At 46.8% G+C, this 20,876-nt stretch overlaps 1 protein-coding gene across 1 annotated transcript in view; it reads right to left on the reverse strand.

The window, feature by feature from the left end:
- ADAMTS9 (ADAM metallopeptidase with thrombospondin type 1 motif, 9) overlaps window positions 1-20,876 on the reverse strand; it is an 82,218-nt gene that overhangs the window by 43,031 nt on the left and 18,311 nt on the right. Inside the window, exons 8-19 of the mRNA XM_009329501.1 lie at window positions 20,623-20,769; window positions 19,622-19,763; window positions 19,298-19,405; window positions 14,518-14,663; window positions 7,590-7,771; window positions 7,352-7,488; window positions 6,609-6,726; window positions 6,248-6,343; window positions 3,278-3,444; window positions 3,040-3,169; window positions 2,308-2,434; window positions 348-558 (exon numbers count right to left, since the gene is read on the reverse strand). Coding sequence (XP_009327776.1) covers window positions 348-558; window positions 2,308-2,434; window positions 3,040-3,169; window positions 3,278-3,444; window positions 6,248-6,343; window positions 6,609-6,726; window positions 7,352-7,488; window positions 7,590-7,771; window positions 14,518-14,663; window positions 19,298-19,405; window positions 19,622-19,763; window positions 20,623-20,769 — 1,711 coding nt within the window. The remainder of the gene's footprint in view (window positions 1-347; window positions 559-2,307; window positions 2,435-3,039; window positions 3,170-3,277; window positions 3,445-6,247; window positions 6,344-6,608; window positions 6,727-7,351; window positions 7,489-7,589; window positions 7,772-14,517; window positions 14,664-19,297; window positions 19,406-19,621; window positions 19,764-20,622; window positions 20,770-20,876) is intronic.

Below are 20,876 nucleotides of genomic sequence, written 5' to 3' on the forward strand. Positions count from 1 at the left end.
CATGGAAAAGTATTCTGCTAAAAAGTGTAAAGGAAACAAATTTCAGAAGTCCTCCACTGATGGTAACATGTCCTTCTGGCTCCTGCCAGCGGGGCTGGCTGTGATGGGAGAAGACAGCCAGCAGGGCTCAGCCTAATGAAGACAGATCTTGGGATGCTTAAAAATGTAAATTCACTGCAGTGGAAAATGAGGACTACCAGGCTGATCTGGACTACAGTGTCCTCCAGAAAAAGCAATGGAAGCAGAATCACGGTGGCCAATGTCTATACGCTGTATGCAACCTAAACAGCCTGACAGCCCCATGTGAGGAGGAGACAGTGTCTACCGTACCGCCAAGCATCCCTTACCTCGGTCCAGGCCGAGTACCGCCACCCTCCCACATTACAGTCTCCAGTGCACTTCTCCCTCGTGCTCGGCTTGGACTGGCTGCTGCAGAAGCGGTCGTCGACCTTCTCTATCTTCCCCTCCAGCCTGCTGTACTTGGAGCAGTAGATCTCCAGGGTGCGGTACCCCAGCCCACACTGGGCCGTGCACTCGCTCTTCCTCGCGATATGCCACCTGAGCCGAGGAGAGCAAATATCAGCCCTGGCGCAGCAAAAACCCCATGAGCTCACACGAAGGCACCTGCCTTGGAGAGGATCAGAAGAGGTGGAAAGAGCTGTGGGGCTTGCAAGTAACATGCTCGGGGGTGTCTGACATACATAGGGAATATACACTCTTGAACTGGAAGTTTTGGCTGTTTACAGAACTTCCCAAAGCTTTGTGGCTTCCAAAAATATGAAGCAATTCACCCTGGCATTGCTCCCTGGGGGGAAGGAACTGTCACCAGGTCCCTCTTATGGGCAGCAAAGCCACACTGCAACCCTGCAGGACCATGCAAGGCGGTGGGGAGAGTCCATGGCCAAGCGAGGAGCAGCGCTTTGAAGGCTTTCCGCCCCATGTTCCCCTGCAGGAGTGCCACCTCGGCCTCTAAAAACTAAAAGCTGAAAAACACAGCGTCAGAAAACGATCTGCACAGGCTTGAAAGGTGTGACAAGGCACTCCACACGGCAGGATGCCTGCAAAACAGTTTCAGTTCTCCGAAGCTGAAAATGAATTGCTCCAAGACACGGGAGCCCCAGAGGTGTCAGCGGGGATTAGGGGTGTTCCCTCTGGACAGACAGACTCCCACCCTGGTGCTTCCTTCCTGAGATGGGCAGCAAGGGCCGGTGCTGGTGGCCCTCAAGGACCCACCTAGGGAGACACCCCTGTTTTACATCAGCCCCCGCCCCAGCTCTGGCAAGGGATGCTGGACATGAGGCCTGATCCAGGGAGATGTCGGAAACCCCGGAGTCAACAGGAGCTGATTGCCCCCCGCGCCTCGCAGGGGTGGCTCCTGGGGAAGGAGGCAGTGACATCCCCTGCGGGTCCTGGAGACCCCCGGGCTGTTACAAGCGCCTGTGCGGGGAGCACAGAGCCCCGCTCCTAAGCGCAGGGTTCAGCACAGCCAGGAGAAGAATAAGATCAAGGGGATTTGGAGTCAATAGCTCCTGAACGGGGGGGGAGCCCTCACATCCTTGCCTGCTTTTCAAACTCCTGCATTTGCCCTTCTCAGGTTTCCAACCTGTTGCAATGGCAACAGCTGTTACCGCGACAACCCGACCTACAGCCCCTATACAGCCCCTATACAGCCCCGGGGTTAACACAGCCAGAGAAACCCCCTGGGAAACATGGCCATCTGAACTGCTTCACCAGCAGCCATTTAATGCCACCACATTTAAGCTCCAGAAAGGAAAACAGATTGCTTTTTAAAGGAAAACGGGTTGTGATGATTTAGGCCATGCTCCATCGATTCCAGCTCGCCAGGAGTTGTCTGGGGACAGCCCCAAACCCGCTCTACACTTAAGCCCATTCCTTGCTTTAAGCAAACGATGATAAATCCAAGTCTTAGTTACTCTTTTGCTTTGAGCATCTGTTTTTCCCTCTTTGCAGGCTGTTTGTAGGATGGTGCTGAGCATTTCTGATCCAGGCAGATGCAAATTTCAGGCACTGTATTGCACAGGGAGACTTTTCAACATTAGGTGATTTTTTTAATAGTTAGCACTAATTTAATCCAACAAGAGAAATGTGAAAATGTAGAAAAGTGCCTTTCAAAACACAGCTGGTGGATGTCAATCCCTCTTGGTTGACAAAGAAGCAACTGCTAATCCTTTTCTTTTTTCAAGTCTAATACTGGTGAGAAAAGGAATTATGGTGAGAAGTGAAAGGAAAGAGGAGTAAACAATAAATATACGATGTAATGTATACACACGGCTGAGTAGAGTGCACCTTAATTCACATTCTGTGCTACAAGGCTCAGTGACGGGTTCAGGCTGGGGAATTCGATCACATCGCTGGTCCGACACCGTGAGCTGATCCGACTCTCTTGTACACATGGGTTTCCTTTTTCGTTCTCCTACACAGAAAAAAACCGCACATTGTTTAAGTCATGCAGGAAAGCGATCAAATCAGTTATTTCTCCTACTCCTTTTATAGTAGCAATTAAGAGACATTTAATTATGCTTTTAAATCTCTTTCAGAAACAGGGAAGGGGTTAAAGACTCTCTAAGAAGAGCAGAAGGGGTTTAACGCAGATGAGATGGACGCAGGCAGAGCTGCAGCATGCCTGCAAGGATGGGCTCTGCGCGTTTAGCAGGGGCAGCACTGGCAGGTGGGAATGACCGGGCGTCAGACCCGAAACAGACACCGATGCCTTTTGCAGCCTTCGGAAATGCCACGTAACCTTTTCTGCGCTTGAGCTTCCACACCCGCAAACCAGGTTGCAAGGCTCACCTGGCTCAGAGGGGGCTGTAAAGGTGCCCTGCTCTGAAACGGAGAGGCAGCAGAGCAGTGCTACACCTCGTGCGGTAATATCTACCACTACAGCCCAGGGAAACCATCGTGCCCATAATGTGAGAATCTCAAAGAAAGCAAATGGAGAGGGATTTAACAGCACTGCCCAGATCCCAGATGAATCCAGGACAAAACTGTGTCTTCTTTAAAGCCTTCCCAAGCACACACCTTGGCAGAGCTTACTGCAGGGCTGCCACGGGCCGTACACATTCCAGTAAAACTGCTGAGGTTTGTCCTCAATGGGGATATTAAATGTGTAACGAACATCGGGATTGTACAAATTGCCCACTGATAAAACCTGAGGGAAAAAAAGATGAAGCAGAATAAACCAACAGACTTCGCTGCCCACTGTTTTCAGTCCAATAATGCTGGGCAGACTTTTCCACACGCACAACGTATACTTCACCTGAAGCGTTATTTCTTGCTCAATCCGATCTGTAGAATTAATCCTTTCAATAGCATTATCCGATCCGCTGTATTCGATCACAGCATTCCCAACTTTGATTTCCCTTTTAAACATACTGACGACAAAGTCTCCATTTAATATAAAGTCTCCTTGACTGTTAGATAAGGCTGCATAGGTGCAAAAAACAAGAACTAAAGACGCAGAATTAACTCATACGTACATAATAACGTGGGTCATGCGCTCTCAGGGCTCCCTTTCATTGGGGTGGGAGGAAAAGCCCAGTGGCACTCTCAAACAGAAAGGATGTAAAGAGAGCAGCAGAGCTCTTACAGACATCGTGCCTTCTCCTTTTTCCACCGGAGAGCCTCATTAAAACGAAGGCTGAATGCCTGAAGTTGTTGCTAAATAGTTCACCCATAACCCAGGGCAGAGACATACCCAAAAGGCATGCTGGGCCGGCTGCTGTACGCAGAACACACAGTCTGTATCCCCTCGCGTACTGCAGAAATAACCCTGCCCAAATCTTTTTGTTAGCCATGCAGATAGGGTGGCTTCCCCATTGTTTCCAGGTGTGTTCTGAGGGTAAATGCACGTACCCTAATTGCCCAAATGTCATTTTCTAGTAGATAATTACAGGGAGTTTGGTCAGTATCTCCCCCTCTCTCTCCCTCTCCCTCCTCCCCCCGTACTTTTTATTATTCCAAATCTTAAGGTATGTGAAAGCACTGAAGGCTTAAAGCCTAAATGCTTTATAAAAGGAACAGTTTCCTGAAAACAGCAGTCTGCTGCACAACTTCACACTAATGCGATTATGTAGCTAATTTCCTAAGTTAGTTTCCCCACCATTTCACCCATCACAGCTATGTTACTACAAAGCCTCTGTACTGAAAAATCCAAACTTAACACCAAAACACCAAAGGGTAGGTTTTTACACCAAATGAGGAAAGATAATGAAGCAAAACACTGCTCGGTAGCAAACAGTCATAGATGGAGAAAAACTCAGAAAGCAGACGCTACGCTCAACCGAATTCCACACACTTCGGAGGCTTTAATGTCATTAGGCAGTAGTAAAACTCATTATTAAAGGATTCCTTCCCATTTACTGTATCTCCTACAACAGCAGGTACACGTCTTGGACTTGATGACAACATCAAATTCCTCCTAAATTGTTAAGCAACTACAGGGTTGAGGGCCCAAGATTTCACACTTAGTGAGCTGCAAAATAAGTGGACACATGCACACTTCTCATTTGCTTCTAGTCAGGCCTAATGTGAAGAGATGCTTTCCCAGCAATATTAAAGCAACATTAAAGAAGATTTGACTTCATTGCTTCCCAAGAAGATTAAAGGCCCTCCAAGAAGAGCTGAGAAGTTCTTTGGGGCTCCTTCCGGGGTGAACCAGTTTGAATAGGCACAACACAGGGAGGATTGTTTTTCTAGAAAAGATGAATAATGAAACATATCTCCCTCCCCCAGGATGGAAAACTATCACACCTCAGTAAGGTTTTCTTGGTATTGATGTGCATTCATGCCGCACCATCTCACGTCATCGCTGTGAACGTGCAGAAACAATGCAAGGCGGCTGTAAGTGAACGGCCGCCTGCGTGCAGGGACAGCCAGCCTTGCACGACCCCAGTCTGGGAACGAGGACAGAGAGGACCCGCTCAGCTTGTTGCCTGAATGAAAGGTCCTGCCATATGGATGGCATGTCAGAGCGACAGCCAAGGCTGTCGGCACCGTTTCCCTTTGGTGCACGGTAGTCTCCTCCACTTGTTTCTCTAGTGAGTTCCTGTACCTTCAATGGGCTAGGAACCGCCAGCCTAGTCCCGTTTTTCACATACCCAGTTACAGCGAGCATTTAGGCTAAGCCCCATATTTTGCAAAAACACTCAACAACTCAGGGGTTTTGCGAGATGAAACGAGATGAAGTGCCCTGCTCAGGGATGTAAATACGGGACCCCGCGCTACCGGAGCGCAGCTGGCAGTGCCAGGCACGGGACGTGCAAAAGAGGAGGAACAGAGCTGGGAGAGCAGCCATCTCCCTGGGACTGCAAGGGGCCACAGCCTGAGTCCCTGCTCCATCAGCGGCCCAAACAGACTCTGAGGGACCCAAACAGGACTTAATGGCAAAACCAGCCTTTGACTGGCAGGTGTAACATCAGTGGTAATGGGCGTTTGTGTTATCTCCACTATTGAACCCGAACAGAACTCTCTACGGGGTGAATGACTGATCAGCATGGTGGAAAAGTGACACGTGGCCATGCTAAAAGCATATGTTCATGCAGCAGACTGGTCTAACACAGCACCACAAGCATTTTCATCTGCCTCTAGAGACATACCCACGGATTAGAGAAAACAGTGATTATGAATGTCCAACAGCCAAAGGCCAAGTTATTGTTAGGTTTAAATCAAACCAACATCTTTGGTGCAGGGTATTTCTTTACAGTTACATATGACTGTCAGGCAGGGACAAGAAGGGCTCAGTCTAAGTGAAATCAGAATTATTATTCTCAGAGAAACAGAAAATAATTTCTCTTTGGATTTGCTTGTACACGTCTTTCAGGGTATGGCATATTTACTCTCCAGCCGAGGCACAGTGACAGCAGAGATGCGTTAAGTTGCGGTGAGGAGACTCCAGCAGAACTCAGAAGTGTGTTTGGTTCCCAGCTTTGTGCCTCAGCTCCCACCCACAGCCCAGGCACGATAGTCCTTCCCAGCCCCAGAGACACTCTAGGGGGATATTTCTTATAATCTGTGAACCTCCCAACCTTTGCATCAAGGATGGCATGAACAAAAAGAAGGAACAAGATAAGGCTGAATGTTTGGTAGACATATGAGATAAATTCTCAATAAGAAAACATCTCCCTTAAATGAATTCTTCATCCTCCCTAGCAGAGAGCAGCCAGTAGATATATCAGCACAACCAGACAATAAAGCAGATTTCTGGACAGAAACAAGGACTGCAACTCACCCAGGTAGTTGTCATCCTCTGGTTTCCCTGAGTAACTGTGCTGACGCACATCAATATTAGTTGCACCAGCTGGGATGCGGACCACAACGTTATAGCCTAGAAAAGATTTAACAGAAAGTCAAGGCTATTACACAGACATTTCATTTGCTTTTTATGGGGGGAAGGGAAACGAGCAAAATTACCTCACATTACACAAGCTGATACTTTTCATTTAGGGATAGCATAAATAGTTATAAAATGGAATATGCTATAGCTAGAAGGATTTTGCATTTTATATCAGTGCTCTTGTAGATTAAGTGCGGTAATGGCTTTTATAGACCCGCATTTTTTCACTATAAAGTTTTTAGCAACAGATTCTTACCATAATGCACCGTGTTAAATGTGCCTGCAACAGTTTTGCATGAAGAATTATCCCCACCACAAACACCACATTTATCTCTTCTTGCTTTTGAATTCAGCACATGATCGCATCCAGCTTGCTTTAAGAGAAAAATTGAAAAAACTAGATTGAGCAAATGCGGACTAGAACGGCATTTACAAACCTCCCAATTAAGGTACACAAAAGCTTGCTATGCAAAAGGCTGCTGTGAGACAAACTGTTTTGCTTCCCCACATTTTTCTGTTGATTTACAGTGCGGCCGTCCCACCCCATTTTCAAACAAAACATTTTTTTACAAAGTGAGGATCAGAACTGCCATTTGCACCAGGCGATGCCTTCGCTAGAGAAAACTTCTTGCATTGGTTGTTCCCATAGAGAAAAGTGTGAAAAATAATTGTGAATGGAAATGTAAAGTGCTCCGGGGTCTGACCGGGAAGAACCAGGACAGAGCACAGACGGAAGCATCATTTGGATTCAGGCTCAGACCTCCACAGCCCTCAGTAACTCAGGGCAGACGTACAGACATCCTCCACGCGTGGCTCTTCTGCAGATCTGGAGGTTGGCACAAGCTTCAGGCCAGCCGGGGCTCGTGGAGCCTGCGGATGCTGCCGGCAGCCCCCGAGCGAAGAGGGCACGCCAGCAACCGGGTGGAGCAGGGTGCAGAAGCGCCATCCTGCCACGCAAAACTGCAATCACCCTCGCTGAAGAGAAGGGAAAATACTTACCCGGCAAAGGCCCTGCACGCAGATGTCATTTGTGTCGGGGCCGCAGGGCGTCCCGTCGATGACGCGATCCCGCAGCTGGTAATACGCTGTGTTTCCCGCCACTCGGCAGAACAACTTGCACCGATCCTTCATCAGGACTGGGGATGGGAGGGAGGAAAACCAGAAGCACGTTATCCGAATGCCATCACCCCGATGCGGTGATGCAGGAGGCAGGATCTGCATCCCCCCTGCCACTTACTGCCGCTGTATTTGGGCACCCAGCGCACGTTCGTGGGCAGCCCGTTGATGTTAAAGTGCTTCCCATCGAAGTCGGCGCACTGCTCGTCCCGGAAATCCTTCTTCAGCTTTGAGCACGGTTCGGTGTTGCAGGATTTAAACTTCATGCGACGACCCACGCAGTATTTCCCACCATTTTTAGGCCTGCAGAAACAAGAAAGTGAAGCTGGCTGGGATAGGGCTAGAAACGAAATGCAATTGCAGTTCTGCAACCTGTTCAGCACAGTCGGTATTTGCAACACCGTTTTGACGGCTTTGTCTACGTCTATGCATGTCTTTAATTAATATCCCAGGCTGACAAGCAGGAAAGATTATGCAGGTGTCTAATAAAAAAAGACCATATATGCGATGCTAAAAAGGGATGAAAAAGGGAATATTTGCTCTCTGATGAATGCAGCGGTAGTAAGGGAAGCTAGAGAGGAAGAGCAACATCTTCCTACCCTTCTGAGGATTTAGTTTCACACTGAGGGATCCCATACGGCGGGACCATGCCTCCACAACCCCATCGGTCCTATGGATTTGGTGGTGGAGAGTTTGCATCTGATCTAGTGGGTTACCAATAACTAACCATCACAGCAGAAAGGAGAAAGGGCCTTCCCTGCAGAGGCCGAAAGGCCAGGCAGCACTTAGTCCTTCAGGATTTCTAGCCCAAAATGGTAGAAATGGTAATGCTAGACATATTTAAACAATTTTATCTCCATGTATTACAGAAAGCACCAAGGACGGCCAATAAATACTTTACCCCCATTTTATAGTAGGATGACTCTGGTATAAACTGGGGAGAGTGATATCATCCAAGCCACATAAAAGCCAGCGGATAAGTCTAGGAGAAATTGTCATTTTGAATTTCCCGACTCCCAGATTCAGGGCTGTAGTCACAAAACTACTTTTGTCCTCGTATGTAGATGGAGCCTTTGCCAGATAACAACTCACTTCAGGGACCAAAAAAGCCTCTCCCACTCCAGCTGCTGTCAGGAGTGGTGCGGGAGTGAGCTGCATGTGGATGGCATCGGAGGAGCCCAGCAGAAGGCACTTTTTCAGCTCAGTGAGGACTCAGTTTCAGCTATGGTAATGCTGCAAGGAAAGTACCCTTGGGATACAAGCTCTCCTATTTACTGTCTGTTCAAAGGACATTTCTTCTAGGAACTCGGGTAAGGTTTCATGTGCCCATCTATGTGCAGCCTTCTACGTATTTAATAAATTGTAATAATAAAATAAAAAAGCACGCACCATGCTTTAAACGTTCCAAAAAAACCCCACCGTCTCTGCTGCTCTCTCCTGAAACTTCAAATGAAATTGAGAGGGCATGGTGGAAGCTTCTACAAGCTACCACCATTAATATGCATAATAAAAACTGCAGTTCCACCCAAGCAGCTTTGCTTTTCCCTGATGTTACAGAAGGAAAGATATGGCAACCTGGATGAAATGTTGCCAGGGTCAACTTGGGCAAAGCTGTAATTATCCAAAAAGAAAAAATTATACCAACTAAGACCTGCACTCAAGGGAGATGAAGTTAACGTGCATCTCAGCCATCAGCATGGGACAGCCTCCACCGGCTGAGGTTAGCCCCAGCCTCTCCCTTTAACAGACCGTTTCAGAGGAGTCAGCGGAGGGCAAGAGTATCCTGAGCAGCCAGAGCCACCGTGTCCCGACTGCATTATGCCAGGGCACATGTACAGAGGCAGAGAGTGGCCCTCGAAGCTCAGGACAACAGCCCAGCTCCAGCCTCTGCTGCAAAATAACCACTAAACCTACATCTTCTACCCAACCCCTGGACAAAACAAGTGCCTGCACTAGCAAGAAGCGCAGATCAGAAAAGCGACTCGCCGGGCGCTGAAGTCCTGGCACCCAGACCTCCTGCCTACAGGGCTTTTCTTCAGGATCGGCTCTGCCCTGCCCCGGGACCCGATGCCCATCGGTGCCCCAGGGATGCTGGCAGAGTGCAGCATCCCTTTGAGCCTCCTTGGGAAGGAAGCCAGTCGGCACACTTGGAGACCCTCCAAAACACGAACCAACGAGCGATAAACGGGAACCACCCCTGCCCTTAGCACGGAGATGCTCACTGTAAGCTCTCCACATTGCATGCAGCCAGCGCCTCCTAGCAAAATAGAGACAGAAACCCCCTGCGCATGTACAGGGGTCTCTACACACAGTGAGTCAACAAGTTCCTGCAGCTGAACACACTTTTTTTAGCATCCCTGCACATCAACCACCTAGGAAGCCCAGCAGTGCCTTTTCTCCCACAAATAACAATTCTTCACTCTTATGTTTGAAAACTATTTGTGACTCAAGTAGCAGAGTTCCTGCGAAATAAATGGGGAGGCAGAGGCACACAGAGGGGCTCGCACTTGCCAAAAGACTACCTGCAAAGCCGGGAAGGGCAGGCAGACTTCCCACCACCCTATCACCACCACGCTAGGGCTGCTCACAGGCTTGGCAGAAGGAGTTGCCTCCTCCAGCAGCCGCAGGCGAGATGCAGAGCACCACCAGCTACACACGTGGGATTTTTCCTACCAGCATCATCTCCTCGCTGAGAGACACACTGCCGTGGTGCAGACCCCTCGAGTCCTATCCTAAATCCCGAGGGGTATGATTTGTCTTTAGGCACAGCCCGGAGCCATAGCTGGTAACATCAGCCCTACCTGCTCCAAGGGCGACTCTCACGTGCCATCTGGAAACTAAACATGTGTCACTTGCAAAGGTTTCTGGTACTTGCAATTAGGCAAGTAACAGTGCTATAAAAAGCCTAAGCAACCACACAGCGCCCGGTATGGATTTCAGTTTACAGACTGATTTCACACCAGTTCCTAGTGGAGCAAGTCTAAACCCTGTTTGTACCGATTTAGTCTATTCTCTACCTTGGTATGACAAACAACTTGGATTAATTTAACCGATTACACTTGGGACCGCTCCAGAGCTAACCCAGCGCAGCAGCCCCTGTGGATGCATGCCGGACTCCTCACAGGCTCAGTGGTGATTGCTGGGGGTTTCCCACCGCCGGAGCCCATCCTGCGGACTATTCCCATGCAAGTACATTATCTACGTCCAGCTGCAAAGGGACCTCTCGACCACCTCACTACACAGGACATGGGCAAACTTCTTAGCTGTGGCAGCAGCACACTCCAGATCTCGGTGAGCCCGAATCATTCATGGGGGAGGAGTTAACAGGATTAATCATTTTCACTTTGAAAGCATTTATACTGCAGCAGGACTGTTGTAGTTTGACAAAGGCTCTAAAATATGCAAACCTCTAGCAGGGCATTTCTTTAAAAACATTGCAATTAAAACATTTTAATGGTAAACACATTGCTTCCAATATAAATCAATTTAATTAAAATAAGACTTTTAAATATTAAACTAGTTAAGAAGAACATGCAGGAGCCTTTCTTTCTTTCAGAGTATGTCTAACAAAATCCAAAGATCCCAAGGCTACTGTATACTTTCCTTTTCTCTGGACATGACCCATGAGATTGAGATAACATTGAACACATGGACACACCACAAACTGAAGGCTGCTAAAACTTGCCATCGTGTTGCTAACTGTCAGCTTTGTAACTGTGGCAGTAAATCTCCCCGCAGCCAGCGTTCGGGGCTGAAGCACACTCACACTTCTGACATTTCAAAACAGCCCCAAACCACCCTGACAGTTGTAGGGTGTTTTTAAACCAACATTGCTTTTCACAGAGTCTGAGTAAACAGAAAAAGCTGACCCTGAAAAATAAGTCAGCCTCATATAACATTGATTTTCAGTGTCATGAAGAAATACAGGATACTTCACACTATGTAATATTTTTACGGATAATCATCAATGATGTACCGCAGAGACGGAAGGGAAAGCAGTGCATGCATAGAAACCTCCTTGTCCTCTCTTGATTTCCCTTCTTTCCGAATCACCTATTTGATCAACAAATGGCCGGTGTGGACCTGCTTTCTATCTAGCATTGTTCCCCTTACAAGCTCCTGTGCAAACCCCGGCTCCGCTCCATTCCTCCCAGCACGTCTTAAATATGCAATGCTTAATGCATCACCTGCAACTACTAACCTTGAATATTTTCACGTGCAGACCCCGAGGCAGCACCCAACTCTCGGTGCCCCGGGAGCGCCAGGTAGAAGCACCTCGCTGAGAAGCGCAGTTCTGGGGGTGCTTTGCATGTGCTCAGCCCCAAGGGCAGCAGCTCTGCCCGGAGGCACTCAGGCTGCCACAACAAAAGGACCCTGGAGACCAACTATGGGGCATGTGTGTTCATCTGCACGCCTGCCTATGTGCCTGTGCTCATGCAGTGACTGCAGAAAAATCTGTGAAGCCCTAGTGTACACAGGGCTCAGTTTGAGATCTCCTTCGCAGCATCCAGGGAAGCCCTGAGACCGGGAATTGGTACATGTGCTGCCAGTTGCCAGCACAGTTACCTACAGATGTGTTTACATGCCAAGTTCAGACAGCTTTCAGCACAGGTGGATACTTTTGTGATGGACTAAAATGCAGACGTGATCAGACTTGCATCCAGAGATAACACTCCCCCATCCAGAAAGCCATTCCTGAAAGCAGGGCTCCTGGTATTAACATCTTACGAAGTATGCCTTTTCCCCATAATTCTGCAGCTATGCCTTGCTTTGAAAACCAGGCCTTGCACCACAGACCCTCTATGTGACGCACCGCAGCCGTGGGCTTTGTCTGTACCAGCCAGCCTCGAATTCCCAAGTGGGCAATCTTGGTGGGAAGGGTCTGGTCTGGTTAGCTAATACATTCTTTCAGCGTATGTCAAAACACAGTCTGTTGCCATTTCAGCGGCTTACAGCTCTTCCTACAGCCCTGCAAGATACTTGTCCACGTGGGTGTCAGAGCACATTACAAACAGAGGCAGGAGCTGCAGCCTTATTTTCTGTACCATGGCAGGAGGTTCATTTTCAATGCCAGATTTGACACAATATTTTATTGGCACGCAAGATACCACCCCAGATCCTCCTGCACAGAAAAAGCTGTAAAAAACTAAACCATCTTTGAATATAAAAGACTTACTGAAAAGTATTTCGACCTTACTCAAGGTACCTGGGTTGGTTTTCCTGCCTTCCACAACAGAGAAGAAACAGAGACTAGACCTATTCTGTATATTTTTGAAGTACTTTGAAAAGTGGGAGAGGCAGGAGAGTACCCAGCAGCGTCTCACCCACTTGCATCGTCTCAGCAGTCCCACGATAACAAGGATGCAGATGGTGGCAGCCCACGCTACGACATCAAATTACGGGGACAAAACAGAGTCTGCGTAAAGCTCTGTGGACAGTGCTAGGACAGACGACTCCCTGTGGAGACTTCGTGAGGGGTTGGAGAAGGGGCCAGTGCCAGCTACATGGCTCCCGAAAGGGGGCCTGGAAAATAACCACTATTAATAAGCGCAGGGGATTTCACACACACTTGGTGCCTAGCGTATTTAGGTGCTTTTACAAATCCCAGCCAAAGTAATATGCCTCACAAAACACCAAGATACAAAACACAAGCTGTAAGAGAAGATGGAATTTAAAATCCCCTGGCTAGCCTTTAGGATAAAGTAGATTTTCTATCACAAAAAGCTACCAGTCCAAGCAGATTTCTCTCCAGAAGATGGGAATACATCTCACTGACAGCATCCAAAGGTTCGGCAGCATAGCTATTTTTGTGCGTGGAAAGATATTTTATTTTTGTGTCTCCATGGCTACTGGAAGACCATATGGCGTGTGCTGACTCAGCACAGCGAGACGAGAACTCCTTTGTGCTTGTGTGTTTCTCAGCATCATTTTAATTAGCGTGCTGGTGTCCGACTCCCTTAGCCTCAACCCTTCTCTTTCGACACTTGCCCAGCCATGCTGAGCCAGCCTCTCCTGTCACTTCACCAGCAGTGCCGCAGGTACAAGCTCTCCCTTCTCCCATTAGCAGTGATGAAACTGTCACTGGTGCATCACTAATGGCAATTTCCTCGGCAATAAGCCGTCCAAAACCCATGACGAGAAAGTGGAACGAGCCTGCTCAATCTTTTTAAGACCCCTTGGTCCAACCAGCTCCGCAGACCCCTCTCCTCTCCGTGTTTCAGTCCCAAATGAGAGCCTGGAAAGCATCCTGCCCACCACTTCTTGCTCTCGTGGGCTGAAAGGAGGCAGTTAAACAGAAACCAGCACAGTTCGCAATTTATGTAAACGGGCTGTTTTCATACCAGTTGTTCAACCTATTACTAATATTTCGCCAGCCACACATTCATCTCCTTAAAGCCCACGGCAAAATTCCCTGCCATTTCAAAGGGTGCAGGATTTTGCATTCCAGGCTGACGGCAAACATTTTTGAGTGCCGCTTTTTAATGGGGCACAGATTTCTGCTGAGGTTTGGCTAGTCTGCACCAGCTGACATGTAACCGTATAAAGGATCAGCTGCACAAGCAGCCAAAAGCTGCAAAACCAGCCAAAGCAGGAGTAAAATGGTAGAAAACTATATAAAGGATCTGGCCTGTAGGAACAGCTGCAAAAGCAGCCAAAGCAGGGGTAAAATGGTGAAAAATGGATCAAACCATGGCTCCTTCCCTTCTCCCTCCTTTCTGATCCACGACTTTAGAGGAAGACAAACACCTTTGGAAGTGGGACCCCAGCTGTGCCTCCCCAGGAAAACAGGAGGCAATAAATCCACACAGATATTAGCTTTTTCCTTCTCTCTCCGTTGAATGGATCCCTTTTTAGTGCACTTTACCCACAAACCAAACCTGTGACCAGCTCCTTCTGGGTTCCCATGCTGCCTCATCAGTGCCCGGCAAAGCCACCCGTCCCTGGGGCGCACACGGGCTGGGGACAGCTGAAGGGGATTTCAGCCCATTTGGGCAACCCCGCTGCTTTTCCCCATTTCACCCACCGGTGCTTCCCCTCCGTGCACTTACTCGGGCCTGTTGCACTCTCGTATCGCTGTCTTTATGCCACCGCCGCAGGTTCTCGAGCAGGTCCCGAAAGGGCTCCACGTCCCCCACGCTCCATCTATCACCGGCGCCTCTCGCTCTTTGGGCACGCACATCCCAAACCGGCAGTGCTGCATGCAAAGGAGAGAGACGGGAAAAGTGGGTTTGCATTGCTTTTGCATTACGAGCCAACCAACAGTGACCAGCCTGGACGACAAGACCCAGGCTTACTTATTTCTCAAGCACATGTAAAATGCAGCAAAGATTTTGCAATCAAATAAAATTGAACTTCTTTACTTTTTGTCTGTCACTCCCATATTTTTCTTTCTCTGCACCCTTAAATGGAGAAGCGAAGGCAAGGTGCTGAGTCCACAGGAGTGATTTATGGGAAGAAGACTGAGGACAACAGCAAGCACTGAATATTCCCTGTTCACTGGTGCTGAACAGCATGGCAACGCTCGCAGCACTGGCTTTTCAAAAAGCTGCTTATCTGATTTCCTGGAGAGCAGCAGGAACCGCACCACCGTGTCAGGGAAGGAGACAGGCAATGGGGAAAACACCAGGGAAAACTCAAACCTCCCCACAGCTGTAGAAAGCGGGAAAGGAAACTTCCAAATCCAAAGGGCAAATAAAACAGAAAAATGAATTCCTCAATCCAAAGTATTTTTTTTCCACTCAGCCATAACATGTGACTTGCCAAGGCCTGGCCTACACTTTTGTTTTCCAGCTATAACTCTTGTTTTCTTTTGTTTGGAAAACTGGCTTAAATTATCTTGGCAAGTCCCTGTCTCCCATTTTTGTGGTATAAAATGTGTCCCTTTGGGCTACGTTTGCTAGTTCAACTGCCCAGACTTCTGGAGAGGTGAGATCTAGGGGAGAGTCACCTTCTGGCCCCACCAGAATGGATGGAAAAGTGTCCCCAAGACCCGTGAGAGCAGGGCTTCCCTCTCACTGAACAGTGCTTGCTAAAGCAGATTTAAACCCAGAGACATGCTCATCTGCTGGCGGACACCTAAATCTTCGCAATTATAGGAAGCCCAAACATTGCTAATTGCTCACAGATTAGAAGAGGTTACAGACTTAAAGAAGAAAACATGTAGTGCATCATTAAAATATTCCCTTGCAATATTTCTCTGCACCAGATGCTGTTCAGGCAGGGAAACGCCTGACGATCTTTATGGCAACAGGGTCAAATTTACTGATGTGCTGTGTTTTTCCAGCCCTTTCGCTAATACCAGAACAAGGTTGTATCAAGACACACCATAAGCTCCCCCCCAGCTTTTTAGACATCCTTATGAATCACCTTAGAGAAAGCCATCTAGGAAAACAGAGCAAAATCAAACTATCATGGGGGTTGTGCATCCAGCTCATAGGACACTGGCTCCGCAGCACATTTAACACCTTTTGCCCACAATGGCCAGCTTGCCACGTTGCTTTGCTGATGACGAAAGCTGATCTCGGGTGCATTTGCCTATGGGCATGTTTGCAGGATGGCTGAACAACTTGTAGCTTGGGCCCTAAATGTGGTGTTTGCTCAGGGATGATCATGGTGTCTAGGCTGCAATGTGCCCTGGATTTGCTTTCATCTGAAGATTTGATTCCCCAGATGGAAACTGGCTGAAAAATATCTGCTACGGTAAAGGAGAGGAATAAAATAAACTGAAACGTCTGTTTCTTTGCTGCAAGACAAACCCTTACGATGCACAACTCCTCCTGGCATTTAGAGGGTTGAAAAACTGCAGGATGGGGACCCCATGCCAGTCCTGTGCAGGGACAAAGATGTCCGACAGCTATCATTAACATACAAAAATACATGACACCAATCCAACAGTGCTGTCCCAGTGGAGAACTTCTCGCAGCAATGTTGATGCTCATAGCTAAATGTATAACCACAGTCATGCTTGGCACCACTGACCCAGAGAAGACGACTGAATAGCTAACTAGTGAATGTACACAGCTAACAGACCGTGACATGACCTATATGTCTCCCATCCGATGGTTGAGAATTAACCAGGAAATCACCTACATCCTTGATTTTATTAAAAATTGGGGGTTTGGAGTTGATGGCCAATTAAAGGGGGAAAAAAAAAAAATAGAGCAGCTGTTTTAAATAAACAGCAAGATTATCTTATGGAAACGCAATGGTGTTTCTTGGAAGCACACTGTGAATAGTCTGGCTGTGCAACCTTCGTGCCTTTTGTATTTTAAAAATAATTTCTATGTTGAGTTACAACAGAAAAACTAAAAAGCCTGCCAGGGTTCTCTTTCCTATGAGCTTACAGATCAGAGAATGAAGAGAATAAAAGAGTTTTTGTCTGGAGCAAGTTCAAAATAACTTAAGACACACAGTTGAGCAGGAGAGCAACGGCAGGGACGGGAGACATTACAACAGACTTTCCTTTCCTTTGTCTTGCCACTGGAGTCCCAGATAATTCACCAAATCCAGCTCCCATCCTTGGGCTGACTTCAGCTGAATAGATTAGCAGGGGGCAGACAAGTGCTGTGAAGCTTCATGCATGCATAACATATACGCTACCTGCTGCCATACGGCAGGAGACAGAAATGATTACTATTCATCTACTCTTCTTTTACCATTCTTTAAACAACTCTGAAAACCACAAGAGAGAGAGGCCCAAGTTTATGACCCTCTTTATTTTCTCTCAGTGATTTATTTCCACCCGACAATGCACTGGTGCTGTGAAACAGTGTAAACCACCATGACTGGTGCTCACCCAGCAAAGGCCAAACTCCGGGCTGGGCTTATTACTGGATTTAGCGATACCAAATTCAGTGTCCTCGCATGCAAAATATGCATAAGCTAATACTTCCATGTTGTTTTAGCGTCCTTGATTTAAGAATAAATTTAGAGCCTGGTTAAATCTACATCCCAGTAGTTTTAGCTAGATTTTTCTTAGCTATTCCGGCTCTCTCATTCCAAAGATATCTCCATAAAAAATGGCATGGTATTTTCTCCATCTGCCAACCCATATATCACGGGCTTTAAACATGCAGACTTGAGGCAAGGCGTTAGTCAGCAAGCAGCAGTTTGATGGGGCTCCTGGCCACAGCAGAGTACCAAAATAGTGATTTATTCCAATGAAAAGCACTCCAGACTCGCACCTCAGCACTTCACAAGCCCAAGTAAACACTGAGGGGAAGAGAGTTTATGATGATCCAAACCTTAAGCTTGAATTAGACCAACACACAGATACAAGAATTACTCTGTAAAGCCTTTTTGTGAGAATACATTCAAATGCCTGAACACGAGTGGACTGCATTAGCTGTTTTTAAGAGCCCATCTGCTCTCAGCTGAGAAGTTCAGGTCACACTTGTCTCGTTTGTCTAAACCTGTCAAATTGTCTAAATTTGTGGACTGAAATGTTTTTGCTTACACGGTCTTTATTAAGAGCCATGCAGCTGGACACTGCCTCTTGGATGACATGGTAACTGAGGAGGTGCTAATCTGCTCAATTGCAGTTGTTTGCACATCATTCTGGCCATACCCAAGGGTAACAGGTTTGTCAGAACAAAATTGCAACCCAGATTTTTTGAATTTCAAGAAAATAGTTGTTTCTGAGCTTCCAGCGGTGAGCAGACCCCAAGCTCACAAATGGAGAAGTTGAAGACACAAGGTCTCAAGTCAAGGGGACTCCACAGATGCCTAAGTTTTATCCTGAGTCTCAAAAAAGGGGGGATTTTACATAAAAATGTTCAATATTGGTGCACCACTGGCTAGCACAGGAATAGGATTTCCAACCACGTCCCTAATGCACATTCTCAACAATAAAAACAAACGTGTTGACTGCGCTTTTCCCTAAGAAAGGAAGGCAAATTAACACATTATGCCCATTGTCTTGAAGAAATCAGTCAAGTGTTGTTGAACAATTGACTTTTCAGATACATGCAACAAAAGATTAATTGCCAAGCCTTTATGGAAAATTATATCTAAAATAGCATCCAGATATTTTTATTAAAAAACATTTGAAAGACTATGAATTAAAATGTTGACTCTTTAACTGTTGATCATTAATAGACAGAAAAGCAAATTTGTAAGCTATACCTTGTAGAATAACATCACACTTTTTTTACTAGACCTAGATGGAGAATATTTTTGTTCAGACAAAAATTCTGAAAACTAGTTAGCATTTTTCTTCAAAAGCTTCAGTTTCTCAATAAAATAAAAAGAAAAAGCCTCTCAACTATTTTTCTCCAGATCTGGACAACTGAAAACTAAATACTTATTCTAGGAACCACAATGCTAGCTGGAAACTAACATTGCACGTGGAAATTGAAAGTTTCTATTAATTACTGCCAAAACTGTTCCATACAGAAAATGTCAACCAGTTCTATATTTTATTCTGAAGTTGTCAAGATGAGAAGCCAGTTGGCAAGTTTATGTTATACAAAATTACTAATTGCTCACATCATATAGGAAATTTCTAATAAAAGCCTAGGGAAGCTTTGCAAAAGTTTTGCTCAAGAGTTCACTCAAGGGCATTAATTTAAAAAGATAAGCACTCCAGAAGGAATACCTGCTTTAAACAACGCTATGCCAAGCAGTTGATTTTAATCACATTATCTGGTGTAGAGTTGACCCATGCATACCAGGCTTAAAACACACAGAGCTGCTTTGGGCTTCCACCCTTGCAGTCAGCAGCTGTGCCCCATACAGCTGGCCATTGGGATAGGATGATTTTGACTGTTATGCTTAGCCTGAGGCCTGGGAAACATAGCTACGAGGCACGAACCACCAGGTATTACAGACCTTTCCAGGCTCACACTCTGTCCCATCAGCCCAAGGTGTGTGTTGGGTACGACATCCCTTGTGCGCGCCATCAATGTTAATACACCAAAGTCGCCGACACTGCATCTGCTTAAGTTATTGGAAAGATCAAAATATTAAATAAATATGTGCTACATGCCTTACCAGACAGATGATCCTTTATGAAATTATCCCCCTAAGATTTATCATTAACTCACAAGCTTGACAATAATTTGATGGCTTCTGAGCCTCCCATTCATCCAACCCCAGGAGGCCTTATTTTGCCCTAGCAACACCAGGAAAACCAAGGTGTGGAATTTCACTTACCATATACGGGCACACTTGAGATCCAGGTCCAAAAATTAACTCACATTGTTTGTTGACGTCATAAATCAGTCCTGGGAGCTGCTGAGGTAACGTGTAAGTTCTTGATGAAGGTTCATCAAGCAAACACTCCCCATAACCAGTGCTACAACACAAAGCAGAAAACCGGTGTTAAACAGGAGGCGATGAGACTAGAACCCATTGGTGTTTACCTGAGTCAGCCTTAGGGCAGATGCACACCACATTTGCCATATTTAACAAGCACTACAACAGCTACTGCAGACTCAAGCACAGGAGGATAGGAGGCTGCATTACCCATTCACCACCATACCCGTGCTGTGCTAATGACCGTCCACCACAGTGCAGTCAGCTACCCTGGCAAAAAGCATTTCTGACCATGCACAACCTGCATTTAGCTGCTGAGCATGCTCTGGTATATATTTAGAAAGAAAATAATTGATTAGCAGAAGAACCGCCCAAGGGACCGAGCTCCTGGATTCGCCAGGACACCATCGTGGCTGTCATTCTGCTCCCCATCACAACACGTAGGAAGGCATCATGGCAAAATGGGTGATAGCTGTGCATCAAACTGACCCGTGGGCTCCTGGAGCAGTGTTCCCACCATGGACTAGTGCCAGGGCTTTATCTTGACTTGTGGAGCAGAAAGGCAGATGCAATCTGCCTCCTAAAACACAGCTCCGTATCTGGGCCATAGGGCTTGGAAAACTCACTCTTCAGGTTTGAGGAGAACGCACATTCCTTAAAAGCAATATCCATGGGGGAAGACTTATTCTTCCCCATAGAGAGGCTGGTCCTTGCCAGCTTATCACGAGACTGAACTGGCAGGGACCAGATGCCAGGGGTGCATTAAAGGATGCGTGCACACACAAATCCCTCCGATTTCCTCCAAACACTGCACACTAGGATTTCAGATTAACTGATGAACCCCATGGGATGCATGCACACGTCAAAACAGCCTAACACATGCATATGCAAGGCCTTACTCCAGAAATTCAGTGATGTATTTCCTACTGCATTTTGACCACATCCAGGGATTGGTATAGAAGTTCAGCGTTGGTGCCATGACATGCTGTTGATTTTTACCTCCATCTTCTTTGCACTTATGATTGTCATCGTGTGGCATGTTAAATCTAAGAGAAAACAGCAGCGAAAAGTACAGTCAGTTAAGTGGCAAATGTCAAGTATTTAGTATAGCAAGAGCAACAGTGAGAACTAAATGTAAGCAAACCAAATAATT

The sequence above is a fragment of the Pygoscelis adeliae genome, unplaced genomic scaffold, assembly GCF_000699105.1.
Source record: "Pygoscelis adeliae isolate BGI_AS28 unplaced genomic scaffold, ASM69910v1 Scaffold148, whole genome shotgun sequence".
Lineage (NCBI taxonomy): Eukaryota > Metazoa > Chordata > Aves > Sphenisciformes > Spheniscidae > Pygoscelis > Pygoscelis adeliae.